Source organism: Solea solea, chromosome 4, assembly GCF_958295425.1.
Source record: "Solea solea chromosome 4, fSolSol10.1, whole genome shotgun sequence".
NCBI classification, from domain to species: Eukaryota; Metazoa; Chordata; class Actinopteri; order Pleuronectiformes; family Soleidae; genus Solea; species Solea solea.
The window spans coordinates 5,808,686-5,833,858 of NC_081137.1; the positions used below are offsets into that span (position 1 = coordinate 5,808,686).

The window sequence follows — 25,173 nt, forward strand, 5'->3', positions numbered from 1 at the left end:
TATACCGTCAGCCTCTCTCTGCCCATCACTCGGATTTAACCGGGTCATTATTAGCCTGGTAATCTGGTTAAGCAATCAGGTGGTAGCTCTTTTTTGGACTACAAATGGTTTAAAAATACCCGGCAGCTAAATCACAGGGGGACACATGCAACAGTGCGCCACATGGCCGCTGTCGTAGTCCGCCAATAATCCCTCTCCCCACCTCTGCAAAATCAAACAATAAAAAAATCTCCTTTTATTCTGACTTAAATCAGGGTCATAACGTCAAAATGACCTTTTGACCTGCTATGATTTGAGTGATCCTTGTATAAGCTATGGCTTTATTTAGAAGAGGCACATAAACAATGTCTCATTGTTGCTGGTATCAGTTTTCTTTCTTCCAGCAGATAAGAGAAAGAAAAGTGTAACATATCAGCTGCATTTTCTGATCTTTGTGAACAGAAAATGATATAGAATTATTTGAATGTACCTGAAAACTGGCTTTTTGAGCAGGTAGAATTGTGTGAAAGATTCCGTGGACGCAACAATGTCGTTCTTGCCTTAGTTTTGTCACTTCCTGTGAGCAGCATGGGGAAAAAAACACATGGTGTAAACACTGTTGTGCTGAGAAACACAACAAGTCATGTGCAGCTAAAATGTGCAAACTTATTTGTCATTGGTTTGAATGTAAAAATGGTTTAGATTTAAAACTTAAAAATTTTAAAACACTTTAAAATGATTTTATATGATTATTCTCATGATTGAGCTATAAATTGATCAACCAGCTGTTTAATCTACAAGACTAGAATTATAGCGTGTATTACAAATCTAAAAAATGATACATGTATTTTAGCAAATATAATACTTCAGCAAGTGAATCTGGTTAATTCAGCGTGCCCCTTTGGCATTTGAATGTAACAGACATTTGTTTATCTGTAAAGGTCAAGCACTCCAGCTGTACGTCTTTGTGTTATAGTGTGGAGATCCTCAGTCCTAATCTGCACAGATTAAGGATTTCCCCCTTCTGTTTAGATGCGGATGATGGAAGCATCGACGGCGGGGTCAAAGTAAGCTGCCTTACTCAACACATTCTCGGTAGCATGCTGCAGATTAGGTGAATGACCTTTCAGCTAGTGATAGTTGAGTATTTTGATTTTGGGGATTCATTTTTGATTCTCTGAATGAATCCTTTTTCCACGTTGGGGTCACAGGGACCAAAAGTGTCACAATTAATTGTATGATAATCTACAACCAGTGTGGCTGGAATATAAAGAAAAAATTTATCTTCAAACACCAAAGCTAGAAAATGGGGAATAATACAACAAGGAATTGTTAAATTAAGTTAACTCTTAAAACACAGAGCATTTTGGCTGCTTTTTTTCCCATTTTTCAGCACAACCTAGGCAATCTGATGAAAACATGTAAACATACCTGAGCAAGAAGCACTCAAATTGTTTAAAATCGCATTGAATTTGTCAAATTTGTCACAGTTCAAAGTTCACTTGGCTTGTTTCCATGACCAAAAAGAAAAGAAAGACTGAAAATATTTTTTGTTAAAGGAAATCTGGGCCACATTTGCCATTTCACATGAGGACCAGTTTAGACTCACATCCATTTTTGTATGAAAGACAGCAGTGGCACATTGCTCGGAGGATAAATGGCAGGTATTAATAATGAATGAGAACTTACACAAACAAAGATTTCCAAAGATCTGTTGGAGTGAAAGTAAAATAAAACAAACCACTGGGCTCAGGTTTTATGGAAACATGTGATTCTGTCTCCAGGTAAATGACTGTTTTCTCTGTTTGTTTCCAGGAAAGTGTCTGTCTGTCTGTCTGTCTGTCTCTCTCTCTGGGTGTGTGTGTGTTGCTTCTCTGGCTCAGCCCTTGAACTGGCAACCTCAGGCCAACGTGACAGTGTGATTGTCTGTGGTGAGGATCTTCCTGCCTAACTCATGACTGCATAGCAAAGGTCATGTTTATTTATACAAACTTATTCAAGAGGGAGCGAGGGGAAAAAAATGTGCATGTATAATACAAATATCAAGAATCAAATGTTTAAATTTAAATTAAACAAACCCTGAAACTGAAGAAGTTCAGAAGTGGTCTTAACTTACTCCATATGTGTAGAATCCACTTCCTCAGCTTCTGGCGAAATAGACAACTATATTAAAAATGCAGCTGCATCGTCACTGTTATATACTTTTATATAATTTAGGATTATTAGGATCCGAGCTCTCACATAGCGGTAAGAGGATCTATTGGAACATGAAATTATCACATTTGAGGCAATAAATGGTGAAAATGGACGAAAATTGGCACCCAAAGGGAAATATGTAAAAGTGGTGCAAAATGTCTCAGTAGCGCCTCCAAAGGTGAAACCCAGTAGGACAAAACAGAAACTCGTAACGGGTCAGGGAAGGACCCAAATGCAGTACATGAGGGCAGGCAGACAGTTGGTAATGACGTTTATTCACACAAAGTTCAGCGATAGTTCAATGACGGCACAATTGCATAACTTGCTTCTTGGGGTGCAGCCAGTGATCCCTGTGGCTGAAACAGCAAACAGACTCTGAGGAGATAGCAGGAAATGGACCTGAGGCTGAGCTATTCCGACACAGAAAGCAGACCGAAGACAGGTGGGGAGCAGGCAGGGTCCAAACCGGGGAATCAGTCCAATCAGGCACTGAGTGAACTGAGAGGGGAGTTTATATACTGGGTTGATTGGTGATCAGAGGCAGCTGAGTGCAACAGGTGGGGAGAGTTGGGCTAATGAGCAGGGAGTGGCCAGCAGGCAGGTGAGGAGAAGGAGGGGCTGGTGGAAACACTGGGAGCTGAGGTGACGTACGTTAATCGTACCAACATAAAAAACGTGTCAGTTTGTAAGAGAATATCAGTTCATTTTAACAACTGGAAAATGTGTATCTAGTCTGGCCAGTAGGGGGCTGGTCAAGTGAAAAAAAATAGCAACTGTGCTTTAATAGAATTTCGAAATAAAAATATAGTTCACAACAAAAGCGTTTTCACGTAGACTTTTTATCATCAGTGATGACTTATACAAAGTGCAACTGAAATGTTAGCAGACAAAAGTTCACAGAGGAGGAGGTCCTACAACCTGTGCACTTCCTGGAGGAGGAGGAGCTAATGTTTCTTTTGCTGATAATATGTCAATAATACCTCATACTATCACACTTGGAACTATTCCTTTTTCTCTCTATATTCAATGGGAATCAGTGGAATTCAGTGGGTGGATGTGATTTACAGAGACTCACTAAAACCTGGTTCATCTCATCTGAACAGAAAACTGAAACAAAGGTTGCCTCTCACCACTTCCTGGAATGAAGCGCCATCTAGTGGATCCAGTATACAATTACAGTAAGCATCTCTTTTTCCGTCTCCTGTCTATTATTTAAAAAAAAAAGAGGACAATAGTATATTTCAGGGTTAGAAACGTGAAGACAATTTATGTTATTATATTTCACAGCACAATTTTTCGCTTATTTTAAAGTTTATTGTAAGTTTATTTTGGGCAGCATGGACATTTTAGTGCATTCATTGGAGTCTGAGCCAAGTTATTGATGCTTTGACGTCAGGTGAGTGAAACACACCCCGCATCCTCCTGCTCCAGCACAGAAGTGCCTGAGCTGAGGTGTGCGCACATGAGCGCACATGAGCGCCTCCCGCCCGGACACTGCACCAGTGGACGGTAACGTGCCTGAGCTGCGGCTGCTCGTTCCCGACACCGCGTCCCGCTGCAGACTTCCCACCCCCGGTCCCGGTCCCGCTCCCAGTACCAGGGAGGAGAAGGTTGAACCGGAAAAACGCCTGGAGTCATGGCCGAGTCCAACCCACTGCGGGGGTTCCCCCGTCTGCGCCGGGCCGCGGTAAGATCCGCCGGAGGAGGAGTAGGAGGAGAAGGAGGAGGAGGAGGAGGGAAGGCAGTGAGGATACTGCAGCAGAGAGATGAGGAGAGGTGGAGGAGCTGTAGAGGGAGAGAGAGATAGAGAGAGGAAGGCTGGGGTGTTTTAAAACTGCAGTGCAAACGTGGTTCTTCCAGTAACAGCCTGTTCAGATTCAGAGATCTGCAGGACAGGCCAATGACAAATGTGTGTGTTTGTGTTTGTGTCTGTCACCTCTGTAGGACCTTTTTCTGGCATAAACACTGACCTTGTAGTCTCAGTAGTCCTCATGGAGGCAAAAAAACCTGGTCCTGATGAGGAGGGACTAGCTAAGTTTAGGGTTAATATTTGAATTGTGGTTAGATTGTGCTTATAGGCATTAACTTGTTATGTTTGGGGTGAGGGCTAATGCTTTGGTTAGGCTGTCCAAATGAATGGAAGTCCCAGGAAGTGTAGCTGTGCAAACCAGTGTGTGTGTGTGTGAACTGCAGTGTGTAATGTGCTTAAGTTTGTGCAGCTTTGTAGAACAGTCTGTGTCTCCAACAGCCCAGAGTGTGAATGTGATGCTGTGCTGAAACCAATGCACCTTCCACCATTTAGTCTGCTGTATGAAGTAAAGAGAGGGATCACGCTCATTATGTCTGTGTAAAAGTCTGCTGTTGAAAGCTGCAACTTTGGAAACTGTGGCCTGTAATTGCAGAACATCAGTCACATGAACTGCTGATGACAAACCAGCAGTTTCAATGCAGGGTCTGATTAATGCTTTTATTAAAGGTTAGAAGTGTAAAAATTCATCATCAGTGCCAATGTACGCAGTATGCTGGAACCATAGAATATAAAAAAAGTGTGAAAACCTCAAAATCTCATGATGTCTGCAAACAAAAAAATGCTGAAATCACAGACCTCGAAAAAAAAACCCCACACACCCTCAGACCAGTTAACTATTGATTAGTTGTAGATAATTAAAATGTTGTCGTTAAAAACCTCAGGCTGACGTTTGCAAAATCCTGTGAGATAATGTGTCGTCGACTGGAAAGCACCAACCAAAAGGATTGAGTTTGAATGATTTGTGGAGCAGTGGATAATGAAGAAGGACACATGAGCAGAGTCAGCCAGACACTTAAGACCTCCCAGACTGACACAGAGCGATGCTGATGCAGTGTTGAGACTGCATGTCCAACGCCAATCTGCTGTCATGTCCACACTTCTCTCTCTCTGACCACTTCCTGTCGTTTTCCTGGTCTGTAGTAGCCACCGTATCGTCCAGGAATGCTGTGGAAAATAGTAAATCCACGCAGTTAAGGCGACATTGTTATTATATCTGTGATGAATTGCTTGCAAATGAGGCTTTTGGTGCAAAATGAGAAAATAGCATTTGTTTTGGTCTGTGATCCTTGTGCAAGTGTGACACCTAGTGGCAAAATGTGTCATGTATTCAACCTCTTATGACCTCCTGTGGAAGTGGAATATTTTTCATGTATTACCCTCTGGTGTTGTCATTTGTCCTGACACTCATTTCCCCCCTGTTCCGGTTCCGGCGTCTATTAATATCCCGGAACCGGGAACAGGGCAAAACAAAATGACACACTGCCTCTTTCAGACATCATTTCCAGGCAATCTGCATTTGGTCTTGGTGCTCAATCCCAGCAGCCTGTTAGGTTCGGCCCCCAGTCCGTCTTCAAGCACCGACCTGGGCTTTCGCTTCAGCCAGGATGACTTCCTGCTGAAAATGCCGGTGAGAAAAATGATGATGACTGACGGAAGTCAAGAGTTGATGTTTCTTTTTTAAAAATGACATTTCTTTACCTCATTAATAACCCCCTATAAAATAATACTTCTGTGGTCCAGAGATTTTGTGTGTGTGTGTGTATGTAGTATATATATATATGTTCTTTTTTTCTTATTTATAACATTTCTTTGAACACATTCTGACCTTTTCTGCACTTCTTTTTCCTTAACCCTGCTTTTTTTTAATATCCTTTTTTTTAGCCCAACCTATAGGCAATCTGATGAAAAAAAATAAAAGCATTCACCACCAAAAGTACTCAAAATGTTTAAAATCAGATTGAATTTGTGAAATTTGAAAAATACTTCACAGTTCGAAGTTCACTTGGCTCGTTTTTTATGAACAAAACAAAAGAAAAACAAACTATTTTGTGTTTTCTGCACAATTATTGCGACTTTATATCTCTACTTAATATGCAATATAAAATGAATCATAACTTTGACTCAACAACACATAAGAAGAAGAAAAAAAACAATACATTTTTAAAGCCTCAATATGTGACCTATAAACACACACCCCAGGATGTCCATATAAGGAGTTGTGTGTTATTCCCACGTGAGAGTCTGACACAAAATGCATTTTAGCTGAGTCATGTTGGGGCCTTTGAAATGACTCAGCACAAATGTGTTTTTAACAGCTTCACAGTTCAGTGATGGTCTAAAATGACTCTGTCGGACTGATATTAAAAAGGTTCATAAAAAAAGATTTTATTATGATATATTGATTGGAAAAAGAATTGTTTCACGATATTCTACACATGAATGCAGACAGAAAGTGTCTCTAAATTCACACGTTCATACATGAATGAGTTGTTGTGTTCTGCTGTCGTTCTTCGTCGAGGTGGTGATGCTGCGCTCAGTCGGAGAACTTCTGCGCTACATCGATGAAAACCACCTGACGTCGGACTTCACTGCAAAAGTCGAGGTCTGCCAGAGCGACTGGATCGTCCTACGCACGGTATCTACCAAAGCACTGCTCACTGCTGCTCACATTATGTTTAATATCATCCTGAGACTCACTGAGGAATGTGTGTGTGTGTGTGTGTTGTGGTACGTACAGTCCATTGAGACCTTCGCAGTGACAGTGAAGGAGATCGCGCAGCTCCTGCAGGGCTTTGGATCCGAACTTTCGGAGACCGAAATGCCAGACGAATCAAACGCCATCGAGTTCCTGCTGCACGCGCACACACAGCGATACCGACAGATGAAGGTTTGCGGCTCCCCTGTCTTTTGTTCGTCTTGTGTTCCTTACAGATGTTATTGTGCGCTTCACCTGATGTCATTTTCCCCATCTGTGGTTCCAGGATGACATCCGCCGTGTGATGAAAGAAGGACGCCTCCTTCTGTCCAACCTGCAAACTGTCAAGGCCACAAAGAGAGATGCGGAGGAGGAGAGGGAAATACAGACAGACATGGACACTGTCCATAGGTTATAAGACTCATCTCATTGAAGCTTTGTTTTTACCAGGCAGCTTGTTTTAAAGTCTCCGTGTTGTGTATGTTGCAGGCTTTTGAATCAGCTCAGAGACATGGAGGAGGCATTTGATGGCTTCTTTGAGAAACACCACCTGAAGCTGCAGCAGTTTCTCCAGCTGCTGCAGTATGAAATCAGCTTCCAGCAGGTGTGACGGCGGGGGTTTTCATTTCTTGTACCACTGCTTTGCCTCCGTGACGCTTAACTCCGACTCCCGTGTGTAGATGGACGAGGCGCTGGAGCAGGTCTCTGCCCAGGAGAAGGGGATCGCCTCGGTGGGAACCACGCTGGTTCAAACGGAGCAACTTCTCAAAGACCTGGAGATGCTGGATGGACAAGCTGAGGTCAGAGACAACATGCACACGACTGAAAACAGGAAATACATTCATAAGACCATGTTTTGCGTCAGGGTTTATGGCATCGACTGGAGCTTTAAAATAATATTTAGTACGGTTTATAGGCAGAAAATGAACGTACTACCCATAAGTGTGTTTGTATCGTCGTATAATTAAGTATAATTTAAAATGAACATTTTTATAGCCTTCAAATATGGGGCGATATGGGGTCCTTGCTTTACAGAGGCCGCCATCTTGTGCCGACATGTTTGGAAGAGGACTAAAGCCACTGTAGTTTCTTAATATGCATGGATATCACAAATTCTTACATACATTCATTATATGAAATAATGATAATTATACTATCTTTGACGCCATGAGCACATTTTACTGATTTTTATTCATATCATGTCATGAAATATTCTCAAAAGTTCATTAAAACTAAACTAAAACTCAATTTTTTTTGTTTTCGTGGGTCAGGAGGAGATGGCTCACGCTCAGGTGTTGATCCTGCACGGTCACCAGTTGGCCACCAACCACCACTACGCCCTGGCCCTCATCATCCAGCACTGCAACGAGCTGCGACACCACTGCGACGTCATCACCAACACCATACGCACCAAGCGCGCCTCGCTCACTCGGGCCCGAGACCTGCTGCGACGCCTCGAAGATGTAAGAGATACACTTTTATGTAGTCTGTGTCCCTTTGATTTATGTCCCCAGAGCTCAGCTGTGTGTGAGTTCAAAGCTCTAATCTAACCATTTCTTATCTTATTTTTTTTAACTTAACAGTATGAATAATGTGCCTTAAAGCACAGTTGTTACATCAATCTGGTTTTTGGTGTTTGCAGGCGCTTCGGTGGTGTGATGAAGGCGCTTATCTTCTGGCGAGTCAGATGGTCGACAAGTTTCAGACCAAAGAGGGAGCTCAGGAGGCGCTGCACTACCTGAGCTGTCACCAGGAGAGGGCGCCGTCGGCAGTGAAGAACAACCATGTAACTCTGAGTCTGGAGTTTGAAGCCATCCTCACCCCACAGCTGCAGGTAACACACGCCACAGACACAACGACGACACAGACGCATACTCACCTTTGACCCACAGCTCTACTCAGCCCGTACCTTCATCTTCTTTCTAGTCCCAAATCGCCATGGTAACAGAGAAGCTGAACTCAATGCAGTCCATGATCAGAAACAGGGAGCAGTGTTTGAGGAAGCTGGCAGATGTGCAGGTCAGACCCATTCAGCCGGTGGCTCCGAGGCCTGAACCTGACCAGACCTCACAACGCTGCAAGTCCAACCTCTTCTCCCCCAAACATGGTACGAGACTCTTCCTCATCGCCGTCGTCTCACGCACCTCCTTCATTAACACGTGACGTGTCTTCCTCACTTATTATTTCAAAATGTCTGCAGGTGTCGACTTAAACGTCCTGAATTCCAAGTTCTCCTTTGACATACTCCCTGGCAAGAAAGCGGCGAGGAGGAACAACTGTCAACGCAAGGTTTGTGTTGTTGTTTGATTTGTGTGGTTAAAAAAATTTAGATTGTCAAAAAAGTCAAACAAGTAAATAGTACAAGTGGTAACAAACATAAGAGTGCAAAAGTCACTGTTATTTTTACATTTCTTTCTTTTTATTTTAATTAACCCCTAGTGCACCCATGGTAAATTGCCGTAGGAATAAAACACAACTCCTTACATGGACATCCTGTCTGTTTGTAGATCACATATTCAGGCTTTAAAAAATGCAGTTTTTCCGTCTTCTTATGTGTTGTTGAGTCAAAGTTATGATTCATTTTATATCACATTTTTAGTAGTGATATAAAGTAGCAATAGTTGTGCAGAAGTCAGAAAATAGAACATTTTTTTCTTTTGTTTTTGTTCCTAAAAACAAACAAAGTGAACTTTGAACTGTGATGCATTTCCAAATTTCACAAATTCAGTCCGATTTTGAAAATTTTTAGTACTTTTTGCTCAGGTGGGTTTATATAGTTGGTGAAAATGATTTTTTTGCAGTTCTTATTTTGTCTAAATGAGACAAAACATCTGCTGTGTCATGTGATGAGTTCTAGAAATATGCCAGAATTTAAATTGTGTGAAATGTGTGTGTGTGTGTGTGTTCTCAGATTGAGGTGATGCATGATTACCAAGGCAACCGCAGCTGTCTGTATGGCCCCAATCCTGAGACTGATTCAGAGGTGGAAGACAATCCAGAGCAGGTCACTCGGTGCGCAGGCTTTCACCTCTTTCACCTCAGCTTAACCTCTGTTTGTTGCACCTGTGTGTGTGTGTGTGAGCCATATAGGACATTTTAATTCATTCAGTCGCATTAATCATTAATTTCATTTTATTTTCATTATTCCCTTCCTCTTATTCTCTGTAGACATATTATAAAGGAGCTGATTGCTACAGAGAGGATCTATGTGGACGAACTTCTCTCTGTCCTTCTGGTGAGTTTCACATTCTATGGCATTTTTCAGTTCCTGTTGCAGAGAATGAGGCTTTTCAATGAGAGAGAGAGTTAAGATGTTTACATGGAATTAAGGTTCGCCCACTGTATTTGACCTTATACCACACAGAAGGCTCATTATAAAATGAAAAAGAGATGAAAAGTTGTTTTTATTTCCAGTTTTTATAGACCGTATACAAAACAAATTCTACAAATTCTACTAATTCACAATGGTACTCGTATGATGTGCCGCACTTAATGATTGACATCATGGTCTATGGATAGAAGACCAGAAAGAGGCGAGCGAGGCCATGAAAGCTGAAGTGCATGACTCTCAGATATGAACAAGTGTCCATTAGTGGTGCGTCTTAAGTGAGTGGACGATATGTCTGTGAATGCAGGAAATGGACTGTACATGGACTTAGAGTCGTCCTTTTCAATGCCCACTTCCTCCGCTTGGTCGAAAACACCAAGAAACACCCACAAACAAAAGGTCTTGTCCTAACCCTCACAGACCGGACTCATGCAGACAGCCTCTCTCTATCTCTCTCTTCCCAAACTGTCAGAAATACACCTTTAGTGTTGTAGATTCACTGCTCTCCATGCTCCATGTGCTCCTTTTGAAATGGAGTTCTTTTTGCAGCCCCCTGGTGGATGACTGGTTAATCCCATCATACTTCTGGGCTTCACCTTTCAACCTGGAAGATTAAATCAATTTTGAACAGAAATGTACAGAACAGAATAATATACATCTCTATATAAAACGACACTGATTACTCTCAGCACATTTGGTCTGTGGTTTGGTCTCTGTTGAATTCGGGATGCTGATGGCGTTTGGGACAAAGGATGATTTGAAAACACGGGGACACAGTCGCACCTCCCGGACTTCAGAAGCTGGAACTGAGTTAATGGTTTTCCCTTCCTCGTCCTCTCCTCTTATCAGGGCTACCGGGCAGAAATGGAGGACCCGTCTGTGGCTTATCTTCTTCCTGCCACTCTGCGCAGCCAGAAGGACGTTCTGTTTGGCAACATGCCAGAGATTTACCAGTTTCACAGCAGGCAAGACCTCCCCCCGACACACAGATACTTCACACATGGACACACACATACAAGCTGTTATCATTATTATTATTATTATTGTTATTATTATTGTTTTCTGTTCAGGATGTTTCTTCAAGATCTGCAGCGATGCCTGGAGACGCCAGAGAGGGTGGGGGCCTGCTTCTTACAGCGGGTGAGAAAACGCGATAAACGGATAAACGTTGTCGCTTCATGGGCGCTGATGTGACACAACCCCTTTAAGTGTGCGTTTGTGTTTGCGTGAGCAGAAAGAGAAGTTCCAGGTGTACGAGCGTTACTGCCAAAACAAGCCTCGCTCCGAGTTGCTATGGAGACAGTGCTCCGATTCGCCCTTCTTCCAGGTAGTTACAAAATGAATATGGAATGAGAATATATAAATATATATATATATATATATATATATATATATATATATATATATATATATAATATATATATAATATATCTATATATTGTCTCTCTCTCTCTCTCTGCAGGACTGCCAGAAGAAGTTGGATCACAAACTGGGTTTGGGCTCTTACCTCCTGAAACCAGTCCAACGTCTCACCAAGTACCAGCTGCTACTCAAGGTTTGGTAAATCTGGCCCAGTGTAGAAATGCATCTACATCTCAAGTGGATGATTTGTCAAGTTTCAGACAGACAGGATGTTGTTTAAAGACATGAACGCAGGCAGACAAAATACTCAACATCAGATCATAGACACACTGAAGAAAACACGGAGCTGTCATTCTGTCTCTCTGCTGTCGCTCAGGAGCTGCTGAAGCACTGCACCGAGGCGCGATACCGCTGTGAACTCCAGGAGGCGCTGGACGCCATGCTGGAGCTGCTGAAGTCTGTCAACGACTCCATGCATCAGATCGCCATCACTGGATATCAGGTGCCGGCTGGCCACCACCATTTTGTCGAAGCATAGTTTTTTTTAATGGTTAAATGACTCTACGGTGAATCATTTCTCCATTTGTGTTTTTCATCCTTGTTTGTTGCTCCCGGTGAGGACACTTCTCATCTGTCAGTGTCTCCTCTGTTTGTCCCAGGGTGACCTCAGCCAGCTGGGCCGCATGGTGATGCAGGGAAGCTTCAGTGTGTGGATCAGCCACAAGAGGGCAGCGGTGCGAATGAAAGAGTTGGCCAGATTCAAACCCATGCAGAGGCATCTGTTCCTCTATGACCACGCGCTGCTCTTCTGCAAGCGCAGGGACGAGGACAACCACGACAGGACGCCCTTCTACAGCTTCAAGTCCTGCCTCAGAGTAACAATGCATTACACACTCACTTTATTAGGTACAATTAGAAACAACCAGCAGTATTATCATTATAACGTCATTATACTTTTCAGCTTACTGTAATCACCCACCATCGGTTGGTTTTGCCATTTATTTATTACTAGTTTGAATTACATAGATCTATTTGCTATGGAGTGTTCCACGTAGACGAGTGCAAATCACCACCACAAATAGGAAGAAAACACCAGCAAAGAACAAACAACACACAAACGCAAATTAAACACAACTGCAAATCACAAAACACAACAGAGATTAAATTGGCGGTGCCTTATATTAAGTTTGATTAAAAAATAATAATGAATTAGTGTCCAAGTGTCACAGATCTGTGATTTTTAATTTACTAATTCATCCAATATCTACTCGCGAAGAGAATGTAAAAATCAGATTAGGCAGAAAACATCATGGGGTGCTGCGGGGGCGCTCAGGTGCCTCTAGGGGGAGCTGAAGCACCAGCAAGCCCCTCCTCAGCGCTGCCGACGAAAGGTAGACTCCTCCTGGCTGAGTGCGGTCCGCGCCCTCCCCTCTCGATAAATCTAATTGGAATCATCCACTTCCTGTTTGCCACTCGGACCTTCCACGGACGCGGAGCCAGCGGGAGCAGGAGCAGACACCCAGGAGGAGGACGAGGAGCAGCGCGAACAAACATGAGGTAGCTGCTGCTTAAACATGAGCCACACATTTCTTAGACGTTGTGTTGTCGCTCTGTTCACACCTGTTAACATCCGACGTGAGTGATCCGGTCACAGGTGTTCAGATTACACATCTGCTAATGCTAATGTGACGTCACTGCTCCGCATGTAAACACGCACCTTTCATTTAATTTCTCTTCACATACACATTATGTTGTTTTCTGTTTGTTACAGAAAGGAAAATAATACAGGAAATGATAATGTTATTATTTTCTCCGTTAATGGAGTATTTGTTGTCGATCAGTGTTTCTCAAACCTGGAAATGATGATTCTCAAATGTCTTTTTTTATCCACAAACCAAAAATGATTTAGTTTTAATCATTTCTTTGTTATAAGGAACAAAAAAAACGGAAAATGTTTAACATTTGCAACAAAAAAATTACAACAAACAATTCATCGATTATTAAAGTATTTGACAATTGATTTAGTAATCGTTTAATAATGCAGTAATTGTTGCATCCCTATTTGTTTTATATTTAAAAAAAAAAGAAAATCATTGACACCATGGTATGAGTTATCACGATATTTGCGAAATCATATATTGCATACACTGACACAACAGGGCTAGTGAAAGTGAGCACTTGGCACCATCTAGTGGACTGAAATGTTCCTTTATTTATTTATTTTATTTTTTAATGCTTATCCACAAAAAAGTTTGACGTTTATTTGTAACATCAGTTAAAAAATTTTACGGATATGATATTGTTTTTTAAAGACTTAAATCAAGCTTTATGATTTTACAGCTTCTTAAATGGCAACATGTTCTGCTTTCTTTGCTCCATAGAACAAAGAAATCATTCAAACTCAATACTTTTTTGCTTTCCGGACAAAACAACACATTTGACAACATCATCATTTCCACCTTTGAAAAACCCTCATTAACATTTTAGCTCATTTTATGGACCAATCCATCACTCTTTCACCCGTCATTTCATCACCTCACACGGACGATGTTAACAGCACTTGTCAACAGAGCCTCTGTTTAATGTGTGCACGTCATTTTTACATTGTTAACAGGTGAAAACTATGGAGAACACAAAGTGACAAAATTCAATCAATAAATACACCATTAAATAATGACTCAAATGTGTCATTCAAATGTGTCATTCATTCATTCATGTCTTAATGTGACATTCATTCATTAAAATACTTATTCATTTGATTTTATTAAAAACATTGACTATTTAGTGAATTATTTCATGGTCCTGTGTTGCAGTCTATCATCAATTGATTTGATGCTGACTTTGACACATCAAACCAATTCATCATGCACTGCAACACAGGACCTTGAAATCATTCATTAAATAGTAATTATGTTTTTGTCAAAAATAGAATGAATTGGTATTTTAATTAATGAATGCCACATTTAATAAGACATGTTCGTATTTCATTCCAATTTGAATGAATGAATGAATGACACATTTGAGTCATTATTTAATGGTGTATTTATTGATTGAATTTTGCCACTTTCACTCCTCCATAGTTTTCACCTGTTAACAATGTAAAACTGATGTGCACACATTAATGACACAGAAGTCTAATTGATGTGCTGATCATTTTTAAGCATCAGTTACTGGACACCGGTACCCCGACTGTGTGGTCAACAGTCCAGAGAGTGGACCCCTGTCAATTTTTTTTTCTGTTTTTATGGCTTTTTTTGGGAATTTCGTTGGCCAAAAATGTGAAATCAAATGGTATAACCCCCTGTTGTTATCAGTGTGGGGAGCCGGGGGAGCACAGCCCAGCCCCGGCCCCAGTTTGGCCCCGGCGCCGGGGCCAAGTGTTCGGAGCATGCTGGATTTGAACCAGCCACAGCCGGACTGGCACAACCTCCTCGCGGTTGCGAACCAACCCACCACGCCACGAACCCTTTGGAGGTTTGGGATGGAGCTCCGGGCGTTTTTGAGTCTTCACTTTGGCTGTGGAACCTTAAACGTTGAAGTATAAAGGAATTGAACTCTCAACGTCAGGACTGAAAGGCAGCTCTTTAACCAGTTGAGCTAACTGTCCACTCTTTTCCTTATGTTTTCTCAGACTTATTTACTCTCTGCGTAGAATATCGTGCCTAAAAATTCACTTCATCTAAGATTCAAACCCCTGACCTCAGGAACTCCAGTCTTTCTCTTAACCTTGTGAGCTATTTGTCCTCACATGGTGTGTGCCAACCTTTGGAAGTCTTTCAATGATAGATTACCCATGACTTCACAAACCTCAGACTGATGAGATATTTAAGGATGTCTGTCCTCCCTTCTTGGCCAGATCTTTGGTGTAGTGGTTAGCGCTCTTGCCTTTGAAACAAGAAGACCTGGGTTCGAGACCCAGTTGGAACGTGGATCTTGGTCTATGGAGTTTTTCATGTTCTCCCCGTGTGTGCGTGGCTTTTCTCCGGGTTCTCTGGCTTCCTCCCACAGTCCATCAATCATCTACCGCTTTGTCCTCCACCGAAGGGACGCAGTGCCAAGCTCAGCTGTCATAGGGTGATAGGCGGGGTCCACCCTGCACTGTTTGCCAGGCCATTCAAAACATGCTATACAAGGATTAGGTAAATTTCTGCATAAACGTCCACTTAATGTAAGATTCGAACCTCTGACCATAGGATCACTAGTCTGTCTGTTATCCACATGCACTATTTGTCCAAGTATGCTTTCACCCACAATTTGGAAGTCTTTCAGTAATAGAACCCATGACTTCATAAAAACGTCACACTGATTAAATATTAAAGAATGTCTGTCCCCCAAGATGGAAAGCATGGTTGGTGTAGGGGTTAGTGCTCTTGCCTTTGAAACAAGACGACCAGGGTTTGAGACCCAGTTGGAACAAGGAGTTTTTCATGTTCTCCCCGTGTGTGTGGCTTTTCTCTGGCTTCTTCCCAGAGTCCATCAATCATCTACGGCTTTGTCTTCCACTGGAGGGTTGCGGGGGGTGCTGTGCCAAGCTCAGCTGTCATAGCGTGATAGGCGGGGTCCAGCCTGTACTGTTCGCCAGTCAATTCAAAACATGCAATACATTGATGAGGTAAATTGCCACTTAAACATTCACTTCATGTAAGATTCGAACCCCTGACCATAAGAACACCAGTCCATGTCTGAACCATGTGAGCTATTTGTCTTTGCATGTTTTTTCATACAATTTGGAAGTCTTTCAATAATAGATTACTCATGACTTTGCAGACCTCGGACTACCCCGGAGATATTTAAGGATGTCTGCCCTATATCCTCAGCAACATGCTTGGTGTAGTGGTTATCGCTGTTGCCTTTGAAACAAGAAGACCTGGTAACTGGCGGCAACTGGTTCGAGACCCAGTTGGATCAAGGATCTTTCTGCATGGAGTTTTTCATATTCTCCCTGTGTGAGCGTGGCTTTTCTCCGGGTTCTCTGGCATCCTCCCACAGTCCAATCATCTCCTGCTTTGTCCTATGTGATCAGATCACATAGAGCCAGCACTAAGCTAAACATATATTAAATGATTGAGTTGAGGATGTGTGAATACAGTCTATAATCAGGGACACATTAGAGACCACGTTCTCATATGACATCCACTTATCAGTGCTCCTACTTTCATTTATTCCTACTTCTAATCTTATTCCATGTTAAAGCAGTGTGAGTAGAGCTTTAATTGAATCAGCCCCTCTTTTTTTTACTTTTTAAAACTGTTAAGAGTTGAGTCTGTATTTGAAAAAGGTTTAATTTAAATACTGAACTCAAACAGTTTTTAATCATAAGATTTGAACTCACAACCTCAGATATACAAGTCATACTCTCGTTACTGTTATTTTTTAATTCTTAATTTGGTCTGAAGTTTTAAAGTTGTATGAAATTCAGTTGATTGAAATAATTGAACTCACAACCTCAGAGATGCAAGTCTTCCTCTGATGGACAGAGCTATTTGTCCTGATGACCCCAGACGGGTTCTGTTCTGTTCTTAAGGTTCTCATCTCGGTCAGCGTTTTTAAAATTCTGCATTGTTTGAATCTGCAATTCACATCTATATTTTTTATAGATGAAGCCTCTTTTGCCCATCTCTTGTACACCTTTACGTCAAAAAATGCAACAGATGCATAATTATCTTCCAAAATGTTTAATTTAAAATTTTAGAACAAATAAGTAATAAACATGAAACTTAACGCCATATAAATATAAATAAAATTATATATATATAAAAAAAATCTATTTTAAAATGCGAAGAATAAAAACACAACAACAATGAAAGTGACCATATGTTATTGTATAACAGGATCAACCTTCTCAGTATTATGTTTTTATTTTCTTCCTCAAAACCTCTGCTGGTCAGGATTTGAAACTGGAACCTGCTGTCATTCTGGAGCCACAAAGTATTTGAGAATTGCACCTGCAAGAACAAAGCTCTTTAAGTTACCAAGGAAAATTGACCATAAGCAAATATGAATAAGACAATCTTTCTAAACACAGTGATAATTCAAAATTCATAGTGCTTTACGAATAATCCACTGCTGTTGTTATCATCATTATTAATAATAACAAATTGACACAGTGGGCTTCATAGTCTGGATACAACATGACACCGTGCACATAGGACTATAAAAAGACAACACACTAAACTTAATAAAATATTCAATAGCTATGTTACTGTGGAAAATATTTAACAGTCAGCAAAAGAGAAAAACAGATGACTGAGAGGCGACACCCACTGGCCACAGGCAGACACTGGCTGCAGACCTTTGCGTGGTCAAGTTGACACAAAGCTCTGCAGCCTGCTCTGATCCCACACACAACGGGTGTCACTTCAGTCAGTCAGTTCCACGGCACAGTCCATTGTCTTGAAACTGTTATTTTCATTTTGTTTCATAAAGCAAACACTGAGCAAAGCTGAGGTTATTTGCTATCCTTGCCAGCTAGCTGAGCAAGCTACATTATCATTTAGCCTGAGGCTAGCTGCATGCTAAAAAAGCAGCTACCCCTCAACACTACACGTGAATTAGCATCATAAACAAACGCCTCCTTTACCTTTATCCTCTGGGAGCTTTTACTCCTCAGCTTTCTTTTCTCCTCAGGTCTTTAAGACCCTTTTGGTGCCATAACCACCGCTATGCCGCTATCATCACGTGACGTGAGGCTGTCAGTCATAACTGTCGGCAGACGTATTAAAAAGAAAAGTTGTTTACATGCATCTTGGGGGCCCCCTAGTGGCTGCGGGGCCCTGTGCATCCGCCCAGTCCCAAGACAATTAAATCCGACCTCTCCATTTTATTAGGTGTGCAGGAAACCTAATTAAGTGACAGGAGTGTCCAATATCATCCATCTGCAAACTGCAAGAGATGGGGTGGAACTATAAGCGGGGTGGGGGGGGGGGGTTTCCAAATCTCACATGAGAAGATAGAAGTAGCAAAAATAAAGTCACAGGTTGCCTAAATACTGAGTGGCAGCCGCATGATTGACTGATAAGATATTTAGTTGAACAGGTGTACCTAATAAAGTGGCCAGTGATTATTGCATTAGTTTTATCCCAGAGATTTCACTGAACTTTTCTGCCGACTGATGTTACATTTAAACCAAGGTTGCAGTTTCTAATAAAAATATTAATAGACTCTAACAGTAACTCTAACAGGTTACAGTGAAATGAATGACTTTTCATGTCTTTTGTTTTTTTGCAGATGAGCTCAGTGGGAATCACAGAAACTGTGAAAGGAGATGTGAAGAAATTTGAGATCTGGTACAGTGGCAGAGAAGTCGTCTACATAGTTCAGGTATTTGATCGACATTCTTTTTTATACAACTCTTTATGTTGCGTAGTGGGGGCTCTTTTACACACACATATCTCTGGTTTTGTGTGTGTGTGTGTGTGTGTGTTCAGGCTCCAACAGTGGAGGTCAAAGTCGCCTGGCTGACGGAGATCCGAAAAATTCTCACCAATCAGCTGAAACTGGGTCAGTTTACATTGATACCTATGTTATTCCTCTTTCTTTAAATGTACACATTTTATTTTATTACAATCATTGAAAATGTATAAATCAACATTTTCATTGTCAACTTACGTTCTTTAGTGGTGATTGTTTCTCGCTATTTAGCCATTTGAACAGCAAAAATCCTGTTAGTTGATTGCTAAGTTTGATTTCTTTGTTCAACTGTGTATTCTGTCCCTCTGGTTTCTCTCAGGTGAAGGTCGTCCACTTCCAGGCAGCCATGTTTCTGACAGGTGATCCTCTCTGCATGACTCTCTCTATCTGCCATCGCCTGGTGTGTGTCGGTCTGTGACCTCTCGGTGTGTGGTGGTGCGAGTGGGCAGATTCCAGCCTCCATGTGAACACTGATTTAAAGCCAGATGAATTAAAAGATTCTCTCACCTGTAGATAAAAAATTCAATTTCCAAAATGATTTAAAATAAATCCAACCAATTTCACCCACATGCCGACTTATCTACAAAGCATGAAGGGTTTTCTGTAAATCAGGGAGTGAGTGCAGATTGCGTGAGTTCTTCCCTGCACAAGAACCTGCATTCACGACGGCAAGTCCTGCACACGTCTTTAACACCCGCAGTTTTCTATGAATACTAATGGTTTCCTCACTGTTTAACAATCGGGGGTTGGAGGCTTTAAAGAGCAGTTGACCATGATTGATAACCCCTGCATGGACGTATTGCCGGGCTACTTTATACGGTCCCTAAGTGTGTTAACAGTCGTGTTATTGATTTTTGGGTTAGGCAACTGTCTAAACATTAAAGGGTCAGTAAATTATGATAAGGGTGATTCGTGTGTCAATGTCAGATGTTTCTCTCATGATAACTGTCATGTAAACGTCCGTTTAAAGAGGAGGGAGAGTGGTTTTCGAGGTTTTTGGAGCATGTACAGCGCAGGTGCTTATTTGTCTTTGAAAGCACTGATTCTTTAGGATGAGGATTCTGTTGGGCCCCCCTTTGGAGGAAGACATTTTTGCTTTAGTGATACAAATAACCTTGTCAACAGTGTAGGTTTTGTTGTGGTACGTCACTTAAATGAGTCCAGCTTACAGCGAGACCAAAAGTTCCGCCTGCTAAACTGAACTGAACTCGCGCCCCCCCTGGAGAGTCTCCACGCCCCCCCAGTTTGAAAAAGGCTGCTTTAGGAGAGTGACAATAATGGAGACTGGTTCTAATGTAAGTGTGAATGTGCTTGTGAGGTTTGAATATGTTTGCTGGTGGAATGCTTGCATGTTATGAATTCAATCAGTTTGATATGGATTGTCGAGCTGTCATTTTTTAAATCAGTGCCATTTTTGATCAACGACTGTTTCCTGTTGTCAACAATCAACATGCTGTGAAAAGATTGAAATCTGTTGCTTATTTTACCCGCGGGTGCAAATACTGGCTAAGCTGTTTTATGAAAACAACTGTATATTTCAGGGCTTCTCACTCCTGGTCCTGGGGGAGCCACTGTGCTGCATGTTTTAGGTGGTCCCCTGCTCCAACACACCTGATTCAAATCAGCTCGTCAGAAGCCTGATAACGACCCATTTATTTGAATCAGGTGTGTCGGAGCAGGGAAACCCCTAAAACCTTCAATCCAATCCAATCCAACTTAATTTATAAAGCACTTTAAAAAACAGCTGCAACAAAGTGCTGTACAACAGAGACACATAAGATAAATAAACTATAAGAAATGACATCATAGGCCTAGACAACAAACACTAAAACATGCAGGACAGGACCAGGAGTGAGAAACCCCGGTATATTTGATACTCCTGTTAAAATATTTAAAGCACAATATTGATAAAAACATATTCTGGTGTAACCCGTGAAGCGCAGAAAGTAGTTTTTTTTTTCATTTCCATGATTTGTTGACAACATGAAATCCACACCAACCTTATCATTTCAGGTTCAGTGCTTAAAATTTAGGTGAAATAAATGATATTATACAATAATGTAGCTAGCCTTGTACTGAATTAGATGTGTTTGCAGAGCCAGGTCAGCTCTACAGAGGCTGTTATTTTGTTTTTTTGTTGTTTTTACAGTAGCTTGCAAACTCCTAGTTTAGTTATATTATAGTGTGAAATGATCGCACTGTTAATAATATTGTTCTAAATTGCACAACATTTGTAGGTTCTACTTTATTTAGTAGATGGTACATGTTTTTTTTGCACAAAGTTCATCCATCTGCTAAATAACGCAGGTTAAACCTCCCTGTAATTATGTTGTTTAATTGAAAAATAACATATGTAATATATTAGAAAAGAATCTTTCCATATATCGCAGTGATCTGTGAAAAAATTTGTGTCATAAACCTTTAAATTCAGACACTGAAATATATGTGATTGTGAAGTGAAATGAATGCTGTATTGATTAGAATGTGAATGAGTTTGTTTTTGTGACATGGTTGTTGTTGTTGTTCGTGGTTTGTTTGTTGTTCGTTTGTTTGTTGTGGTCATGTCTTGGTCTCGTGCTGGTGCTGTTTAGTGCATCACGAGTGTGCGTGTCGTGGGGCGGAGCACCGGTGGGAGGCTGCTCAGCGTGTCTCCCTGTTCCTCACAGCTCATCTGCAACAAGCCACTCCCACAGGCTCCGGGGGGAGGAGTCAGAGCACAGCAGTCCAGCCCACTCAGACCCTGTGGTTCACTCACCGCAACGCAGTGAGTCACCATTACAGATTCAAACAAAGTTGGACATACTCACAAATCACTTGCTTGGAATATAAATGTTTTTTTAATCTAATTTTATCTTGATTTTATCTTGATTTTATCTGATAAAGACCTTGCAGTGCTGTAATAAACACGACCGATCAATTCTCCATTGTACACATTTTCTGCACAGCACACAGAGCATTCTACGTCACGACAAAGCAGGCAAGGCCAGACGATGCACACACACCGTGATGCAGCCGCTTAATGAAACCTAATGCTAAAAATAAATCTGGACAGAGAGAAACTAGGTCATGGAGGCTTCGGTGATTTGTTAATTACTCAGAAGTCTGCAGGGGGATGAGATTAATCTCGACATGTCAAAAGAGTCGAGATTAAATTTGAGATTTCGAGAATAAAGTTGGAATATCTTGTCGACATTTAAATCGAGATTAAACTCACAATGCCGAGAATAATTTGAAGCGGAAGCTGCCACCGAATCTGGACAGTCAGTCTCAGATGTAGTTGGGACCTCTTTAACATAAAGTCTCTTTCTCGTTAGTGATGTAACCTACCGTGTGGAACTCAAGTGGACACCCAGTACCTATCCTAATCCGCAAGATACCAAAATAAAAGTGTTTTTTGTCATGTATTTGTCATTATTTGCCATAAATCAGCCTCAGCTGTCTGTCCCTTTCAGGTTGGCATGTCCCCGCACACACGGTGGCGATCTGTGAAGGCCTGGAGGACTGGGGCGCGACGGATCTCTCCAACCTTTCAGACTCCGATGAGGACGAGGAGGATCAGCCCACTCCACTGGTGAAGGAGTTGCGGCATATCCTGCTGCATGTTGACTCTCTCCTTTCATTTCTATGTTTACTCACTTCTCTTTTTGTCAGATACCTTTGCAATAAAAAAGGAATTTCATGAAGGAACACCTCTGTATAGAGATATAGATCTTGGAAAAGTATTACAATGTTCCCTGTCGTCTTTTCTTTCTTCTGTTCCAGGTGGCGGGCAGATACAGAGTCATGGTCGAGAGCAGCATGGCCAGCACTGATGACATCATTTTTAATTGTGGCGATGTCATCCAGTTGCTCCACGAGGACTCGTCAGGAATGTGGTAATGTCGCTGTGTCAGACACAGACATGAAGGCCTCTTATTATCCTTATAGAGCAATAAACACAGACTGTATCTAGGGATCCACGTTGTTTTCCGGTCGTAAAACAAGAGTCATGATCGTCAAACACACTTGCGTTCAATCATACGTCATCTGTTTTCCTCTGGAAGTGGAAACATGAGTTACATCACTGTCATTGGAGAAGACACAAAACCACTGATTACTACAGTAACTCTGTTTTAACTGGTGTCAAAAATCAGGACTCATTTTCTCAAAGACTATCATTCAAACCTATAATATCCATATGCAGACTGCACGAGAGGGGGCAGAACTCCAAGTGGGCGGAACTGTAGGAAGGGGGCGGAAACACGCCCCTGAAACTACTTTTTCACTTCGTCTGTGACGGTTAGTGTTTCTGTTTTGCTTGTTCACAGGATGGTGAGGAACATAAGTCGTGGTGAAGAAGGACGCGTTCTGCCCGAAGACCTGCACAGAATTTTGGGAGAAACCTGCTGAGAGCCAATCAGAACTCAGGACAAAGCCTGTTTTTTCCGTTCTCCTTCGCCACCTGGCTTTCTCTCACTAAATACACAAACACGCTGACGTTCTCACATATACCATCGACGTCCTGACCAACGTGTGACTCGTTCCTCCTGAGATTTAAGCACAAACTTCACACTCTGAACTGTTCATCTCAGAAAGCTGTAAAATACAGAACAGACTGAACTTCACAAGCCTTATTTTTTTATTTATCTGTTAACACAGAATGTTGAACAGGGTGCACTGTTTTAATTTATCGTTTTTTTTTTTTAATCATTTCTATTTTCTGACGAATGACCACAGAAAGTGTGCATATGCCGACTGACATATCATCACAGCTCATGTGCCAAACAGCAGATCATCTCATTGTTTTGTACACACTAAAAATGTCCTTTGTAAGAAATAGCTTGATCTTTTGTTTTGAATGGATTTAAATGGTCGACCTGCAGCAGCCAGCTCCATCATCATGTGATGTAAAACTATCAGCATCTGCAAGATGGGACTCCAACATATGTGTATCATGATGCATATATAATATGTATAATAGTAATAATAATGCAGTTTTAGACGTTTGTTTTGCTCTGTGAGGGATGTACATGTGGTAACACCACTGTCCTTTATCATTTTTAACACCTCATCAGTTGGATTCTTGCGTTATGGCTCAGTGAGGAATTGTAAGTGTTAATATTTGTACATTTGCTTCTCCTGTTTTTTTATTGACAGTCCTCAACATGAGCTATCAGGGTCTGAGAAAACCGCCGTACACTTGCACAGGTTAAATGCAGAGCGGGTAGACGTTGTTGAAAACTGTGTTGGAATATGCAGGTATTTCATATTTAATCTTAATTTGTTTTTGTCATGTTTTTGCTCGTGAAAATGCGTTGTTATTTGTGTTTTAGCACCTCTGAGCTTTGACCGGTGCCTTTGCTGTATAGTTACCGCTGCTATTATGAACACGTTTCTTGTTAGTTTGCTGCTCTGCATGGACAAACCCCTGCAAAATGCCCACTGCTGTCGATCACGCTGCTCATTTACACCGACAGGGAAACTATGCTCAGTGTTGAGTTAGAATAGAGTAGACTTAGAATTACCAACTGAAATAATACAGTTACAGTGTGAGTTATACCAAGATTTGAGGGGCTGAATTAAAAGAAAGTCAGGGTTTTAATAGTTCCCCCTCTGGCTTTACATTGTAAAAATAAAAAAGCAATACTTTTAAAGCTTTTAAACTCAGTATAACAGTGGTGGTTATGAAAACACTGTGTCATAAATACTCACAGCCTGTACGTCAAACTTACAGTAAACTGCAAGTGCATAGAACTTAACATTTGGCATGTAAATGCTAACATTTGTCTGTTATTATCTATCAAATAACAACGGTGCATTAGTTTGCTACAGAGTTCACTCACAGCATATCTGTTTAGTTAACAGTGAGTCATTTTAATTTATGCGTTCTTATTTACATTGACTCACAGTGGCATCACTTTGGTTTGATGAGCGATGCTGTAACGTGATGCTGCCTTTGCACTTTTTTGATATTTCGAAATCATCAATCCGTCCGAGCCTGTATGATACCGCACAATGTACTATATGATTATTTTACAAAATAAAAGCACAGAATTGTTTAATTTGAATAAACCAAAATGATGCGATTTCTTTTTTCTTCTTCTGTGAAATCCTCCGCACATCTGATGTTCATCTGAGATTTCCTTCTCCGACTAATGTTGCCTGATTATACAACCTCCTGTCGGGACTATGATTGCGTGTGCAGATTGCAAATGATTGACACCTCCTTAACTTAACTATTAGGTTAATTGCAAGGACAACTTAATTCATGGGGCTTTTAAAAAGATATTAGTTTAGGTTATGCTGTATTTTACCATAACAATCTCTGATTTAGGCAAAAAAAAAAGAGGTAAAACTAATAAAACTTATGATTTACAGTTGATACACACTCCTATTTAGCCCTGTCCCAGTGCC

At 41.3% G+C, this 25,173-nt stretch overlaps 1 protein-coding gene across 2 annotated transcripts; it reads left to right on the forward strand.

Annotated features, from left to right (window-relative positions):
• The first annotated feature begins 3,634 nt into the window (after nt 1–3,634).
• Nucleotides 3,635–25,059, forward strand: LOC131458012 (proto-oncogene DBL). 2 transcript variants are annotated; one of them, XM_058626615.1, is made up of 26 exons: nt 3,635–3,862; nt 5,478–5,612; nt 6,504–6,620; nt 6,723–6,872; nt 6,967–7,091; nt 7,170–7,284; nt 7,361–7,480; nt 7,952–8,143; nt 8,323–8,514; nt 8,607–8,787; nt 8,881–8,969; nt 9,592–9,692; nt 9,849–9,915; nt 10,858–10,973; nt 11,079–11,148; nt 11,243–11,335; nt 11,471–11,563; nt 11,747–11,872; nt 12,030–12,245; nt 18,598–18,690; nt 18,798–18,870; nt 19,100–19,139; nt 21,372–21,544; nt 22,233–22,351; nt 22,543–22,655; nt 23,088–25,059. In XM_058626615.1, the coding sequence occupies exons 1-26, from the start codon at nt 3,812–3,814 to the stop codon at nt 23,167–23,169; spliced, it is 3,042 nt and encodes a 1,013-aa protein (XP_058482598.1). In that variant the 5' UTR covers nt 3,635–3,811; the 3' UTR covers nt 23,170–25,059. The 2 variants fall into 2 exon arrangements, with proteins under 2 accessions (XP_058482598.1, XP_058482600.1); XM_058626617.1 differs by having other exon boundaries at nt 21,447–21,544.
• Nucleotides 25,060–25,173: the final 114 nt, after the last annotated feature.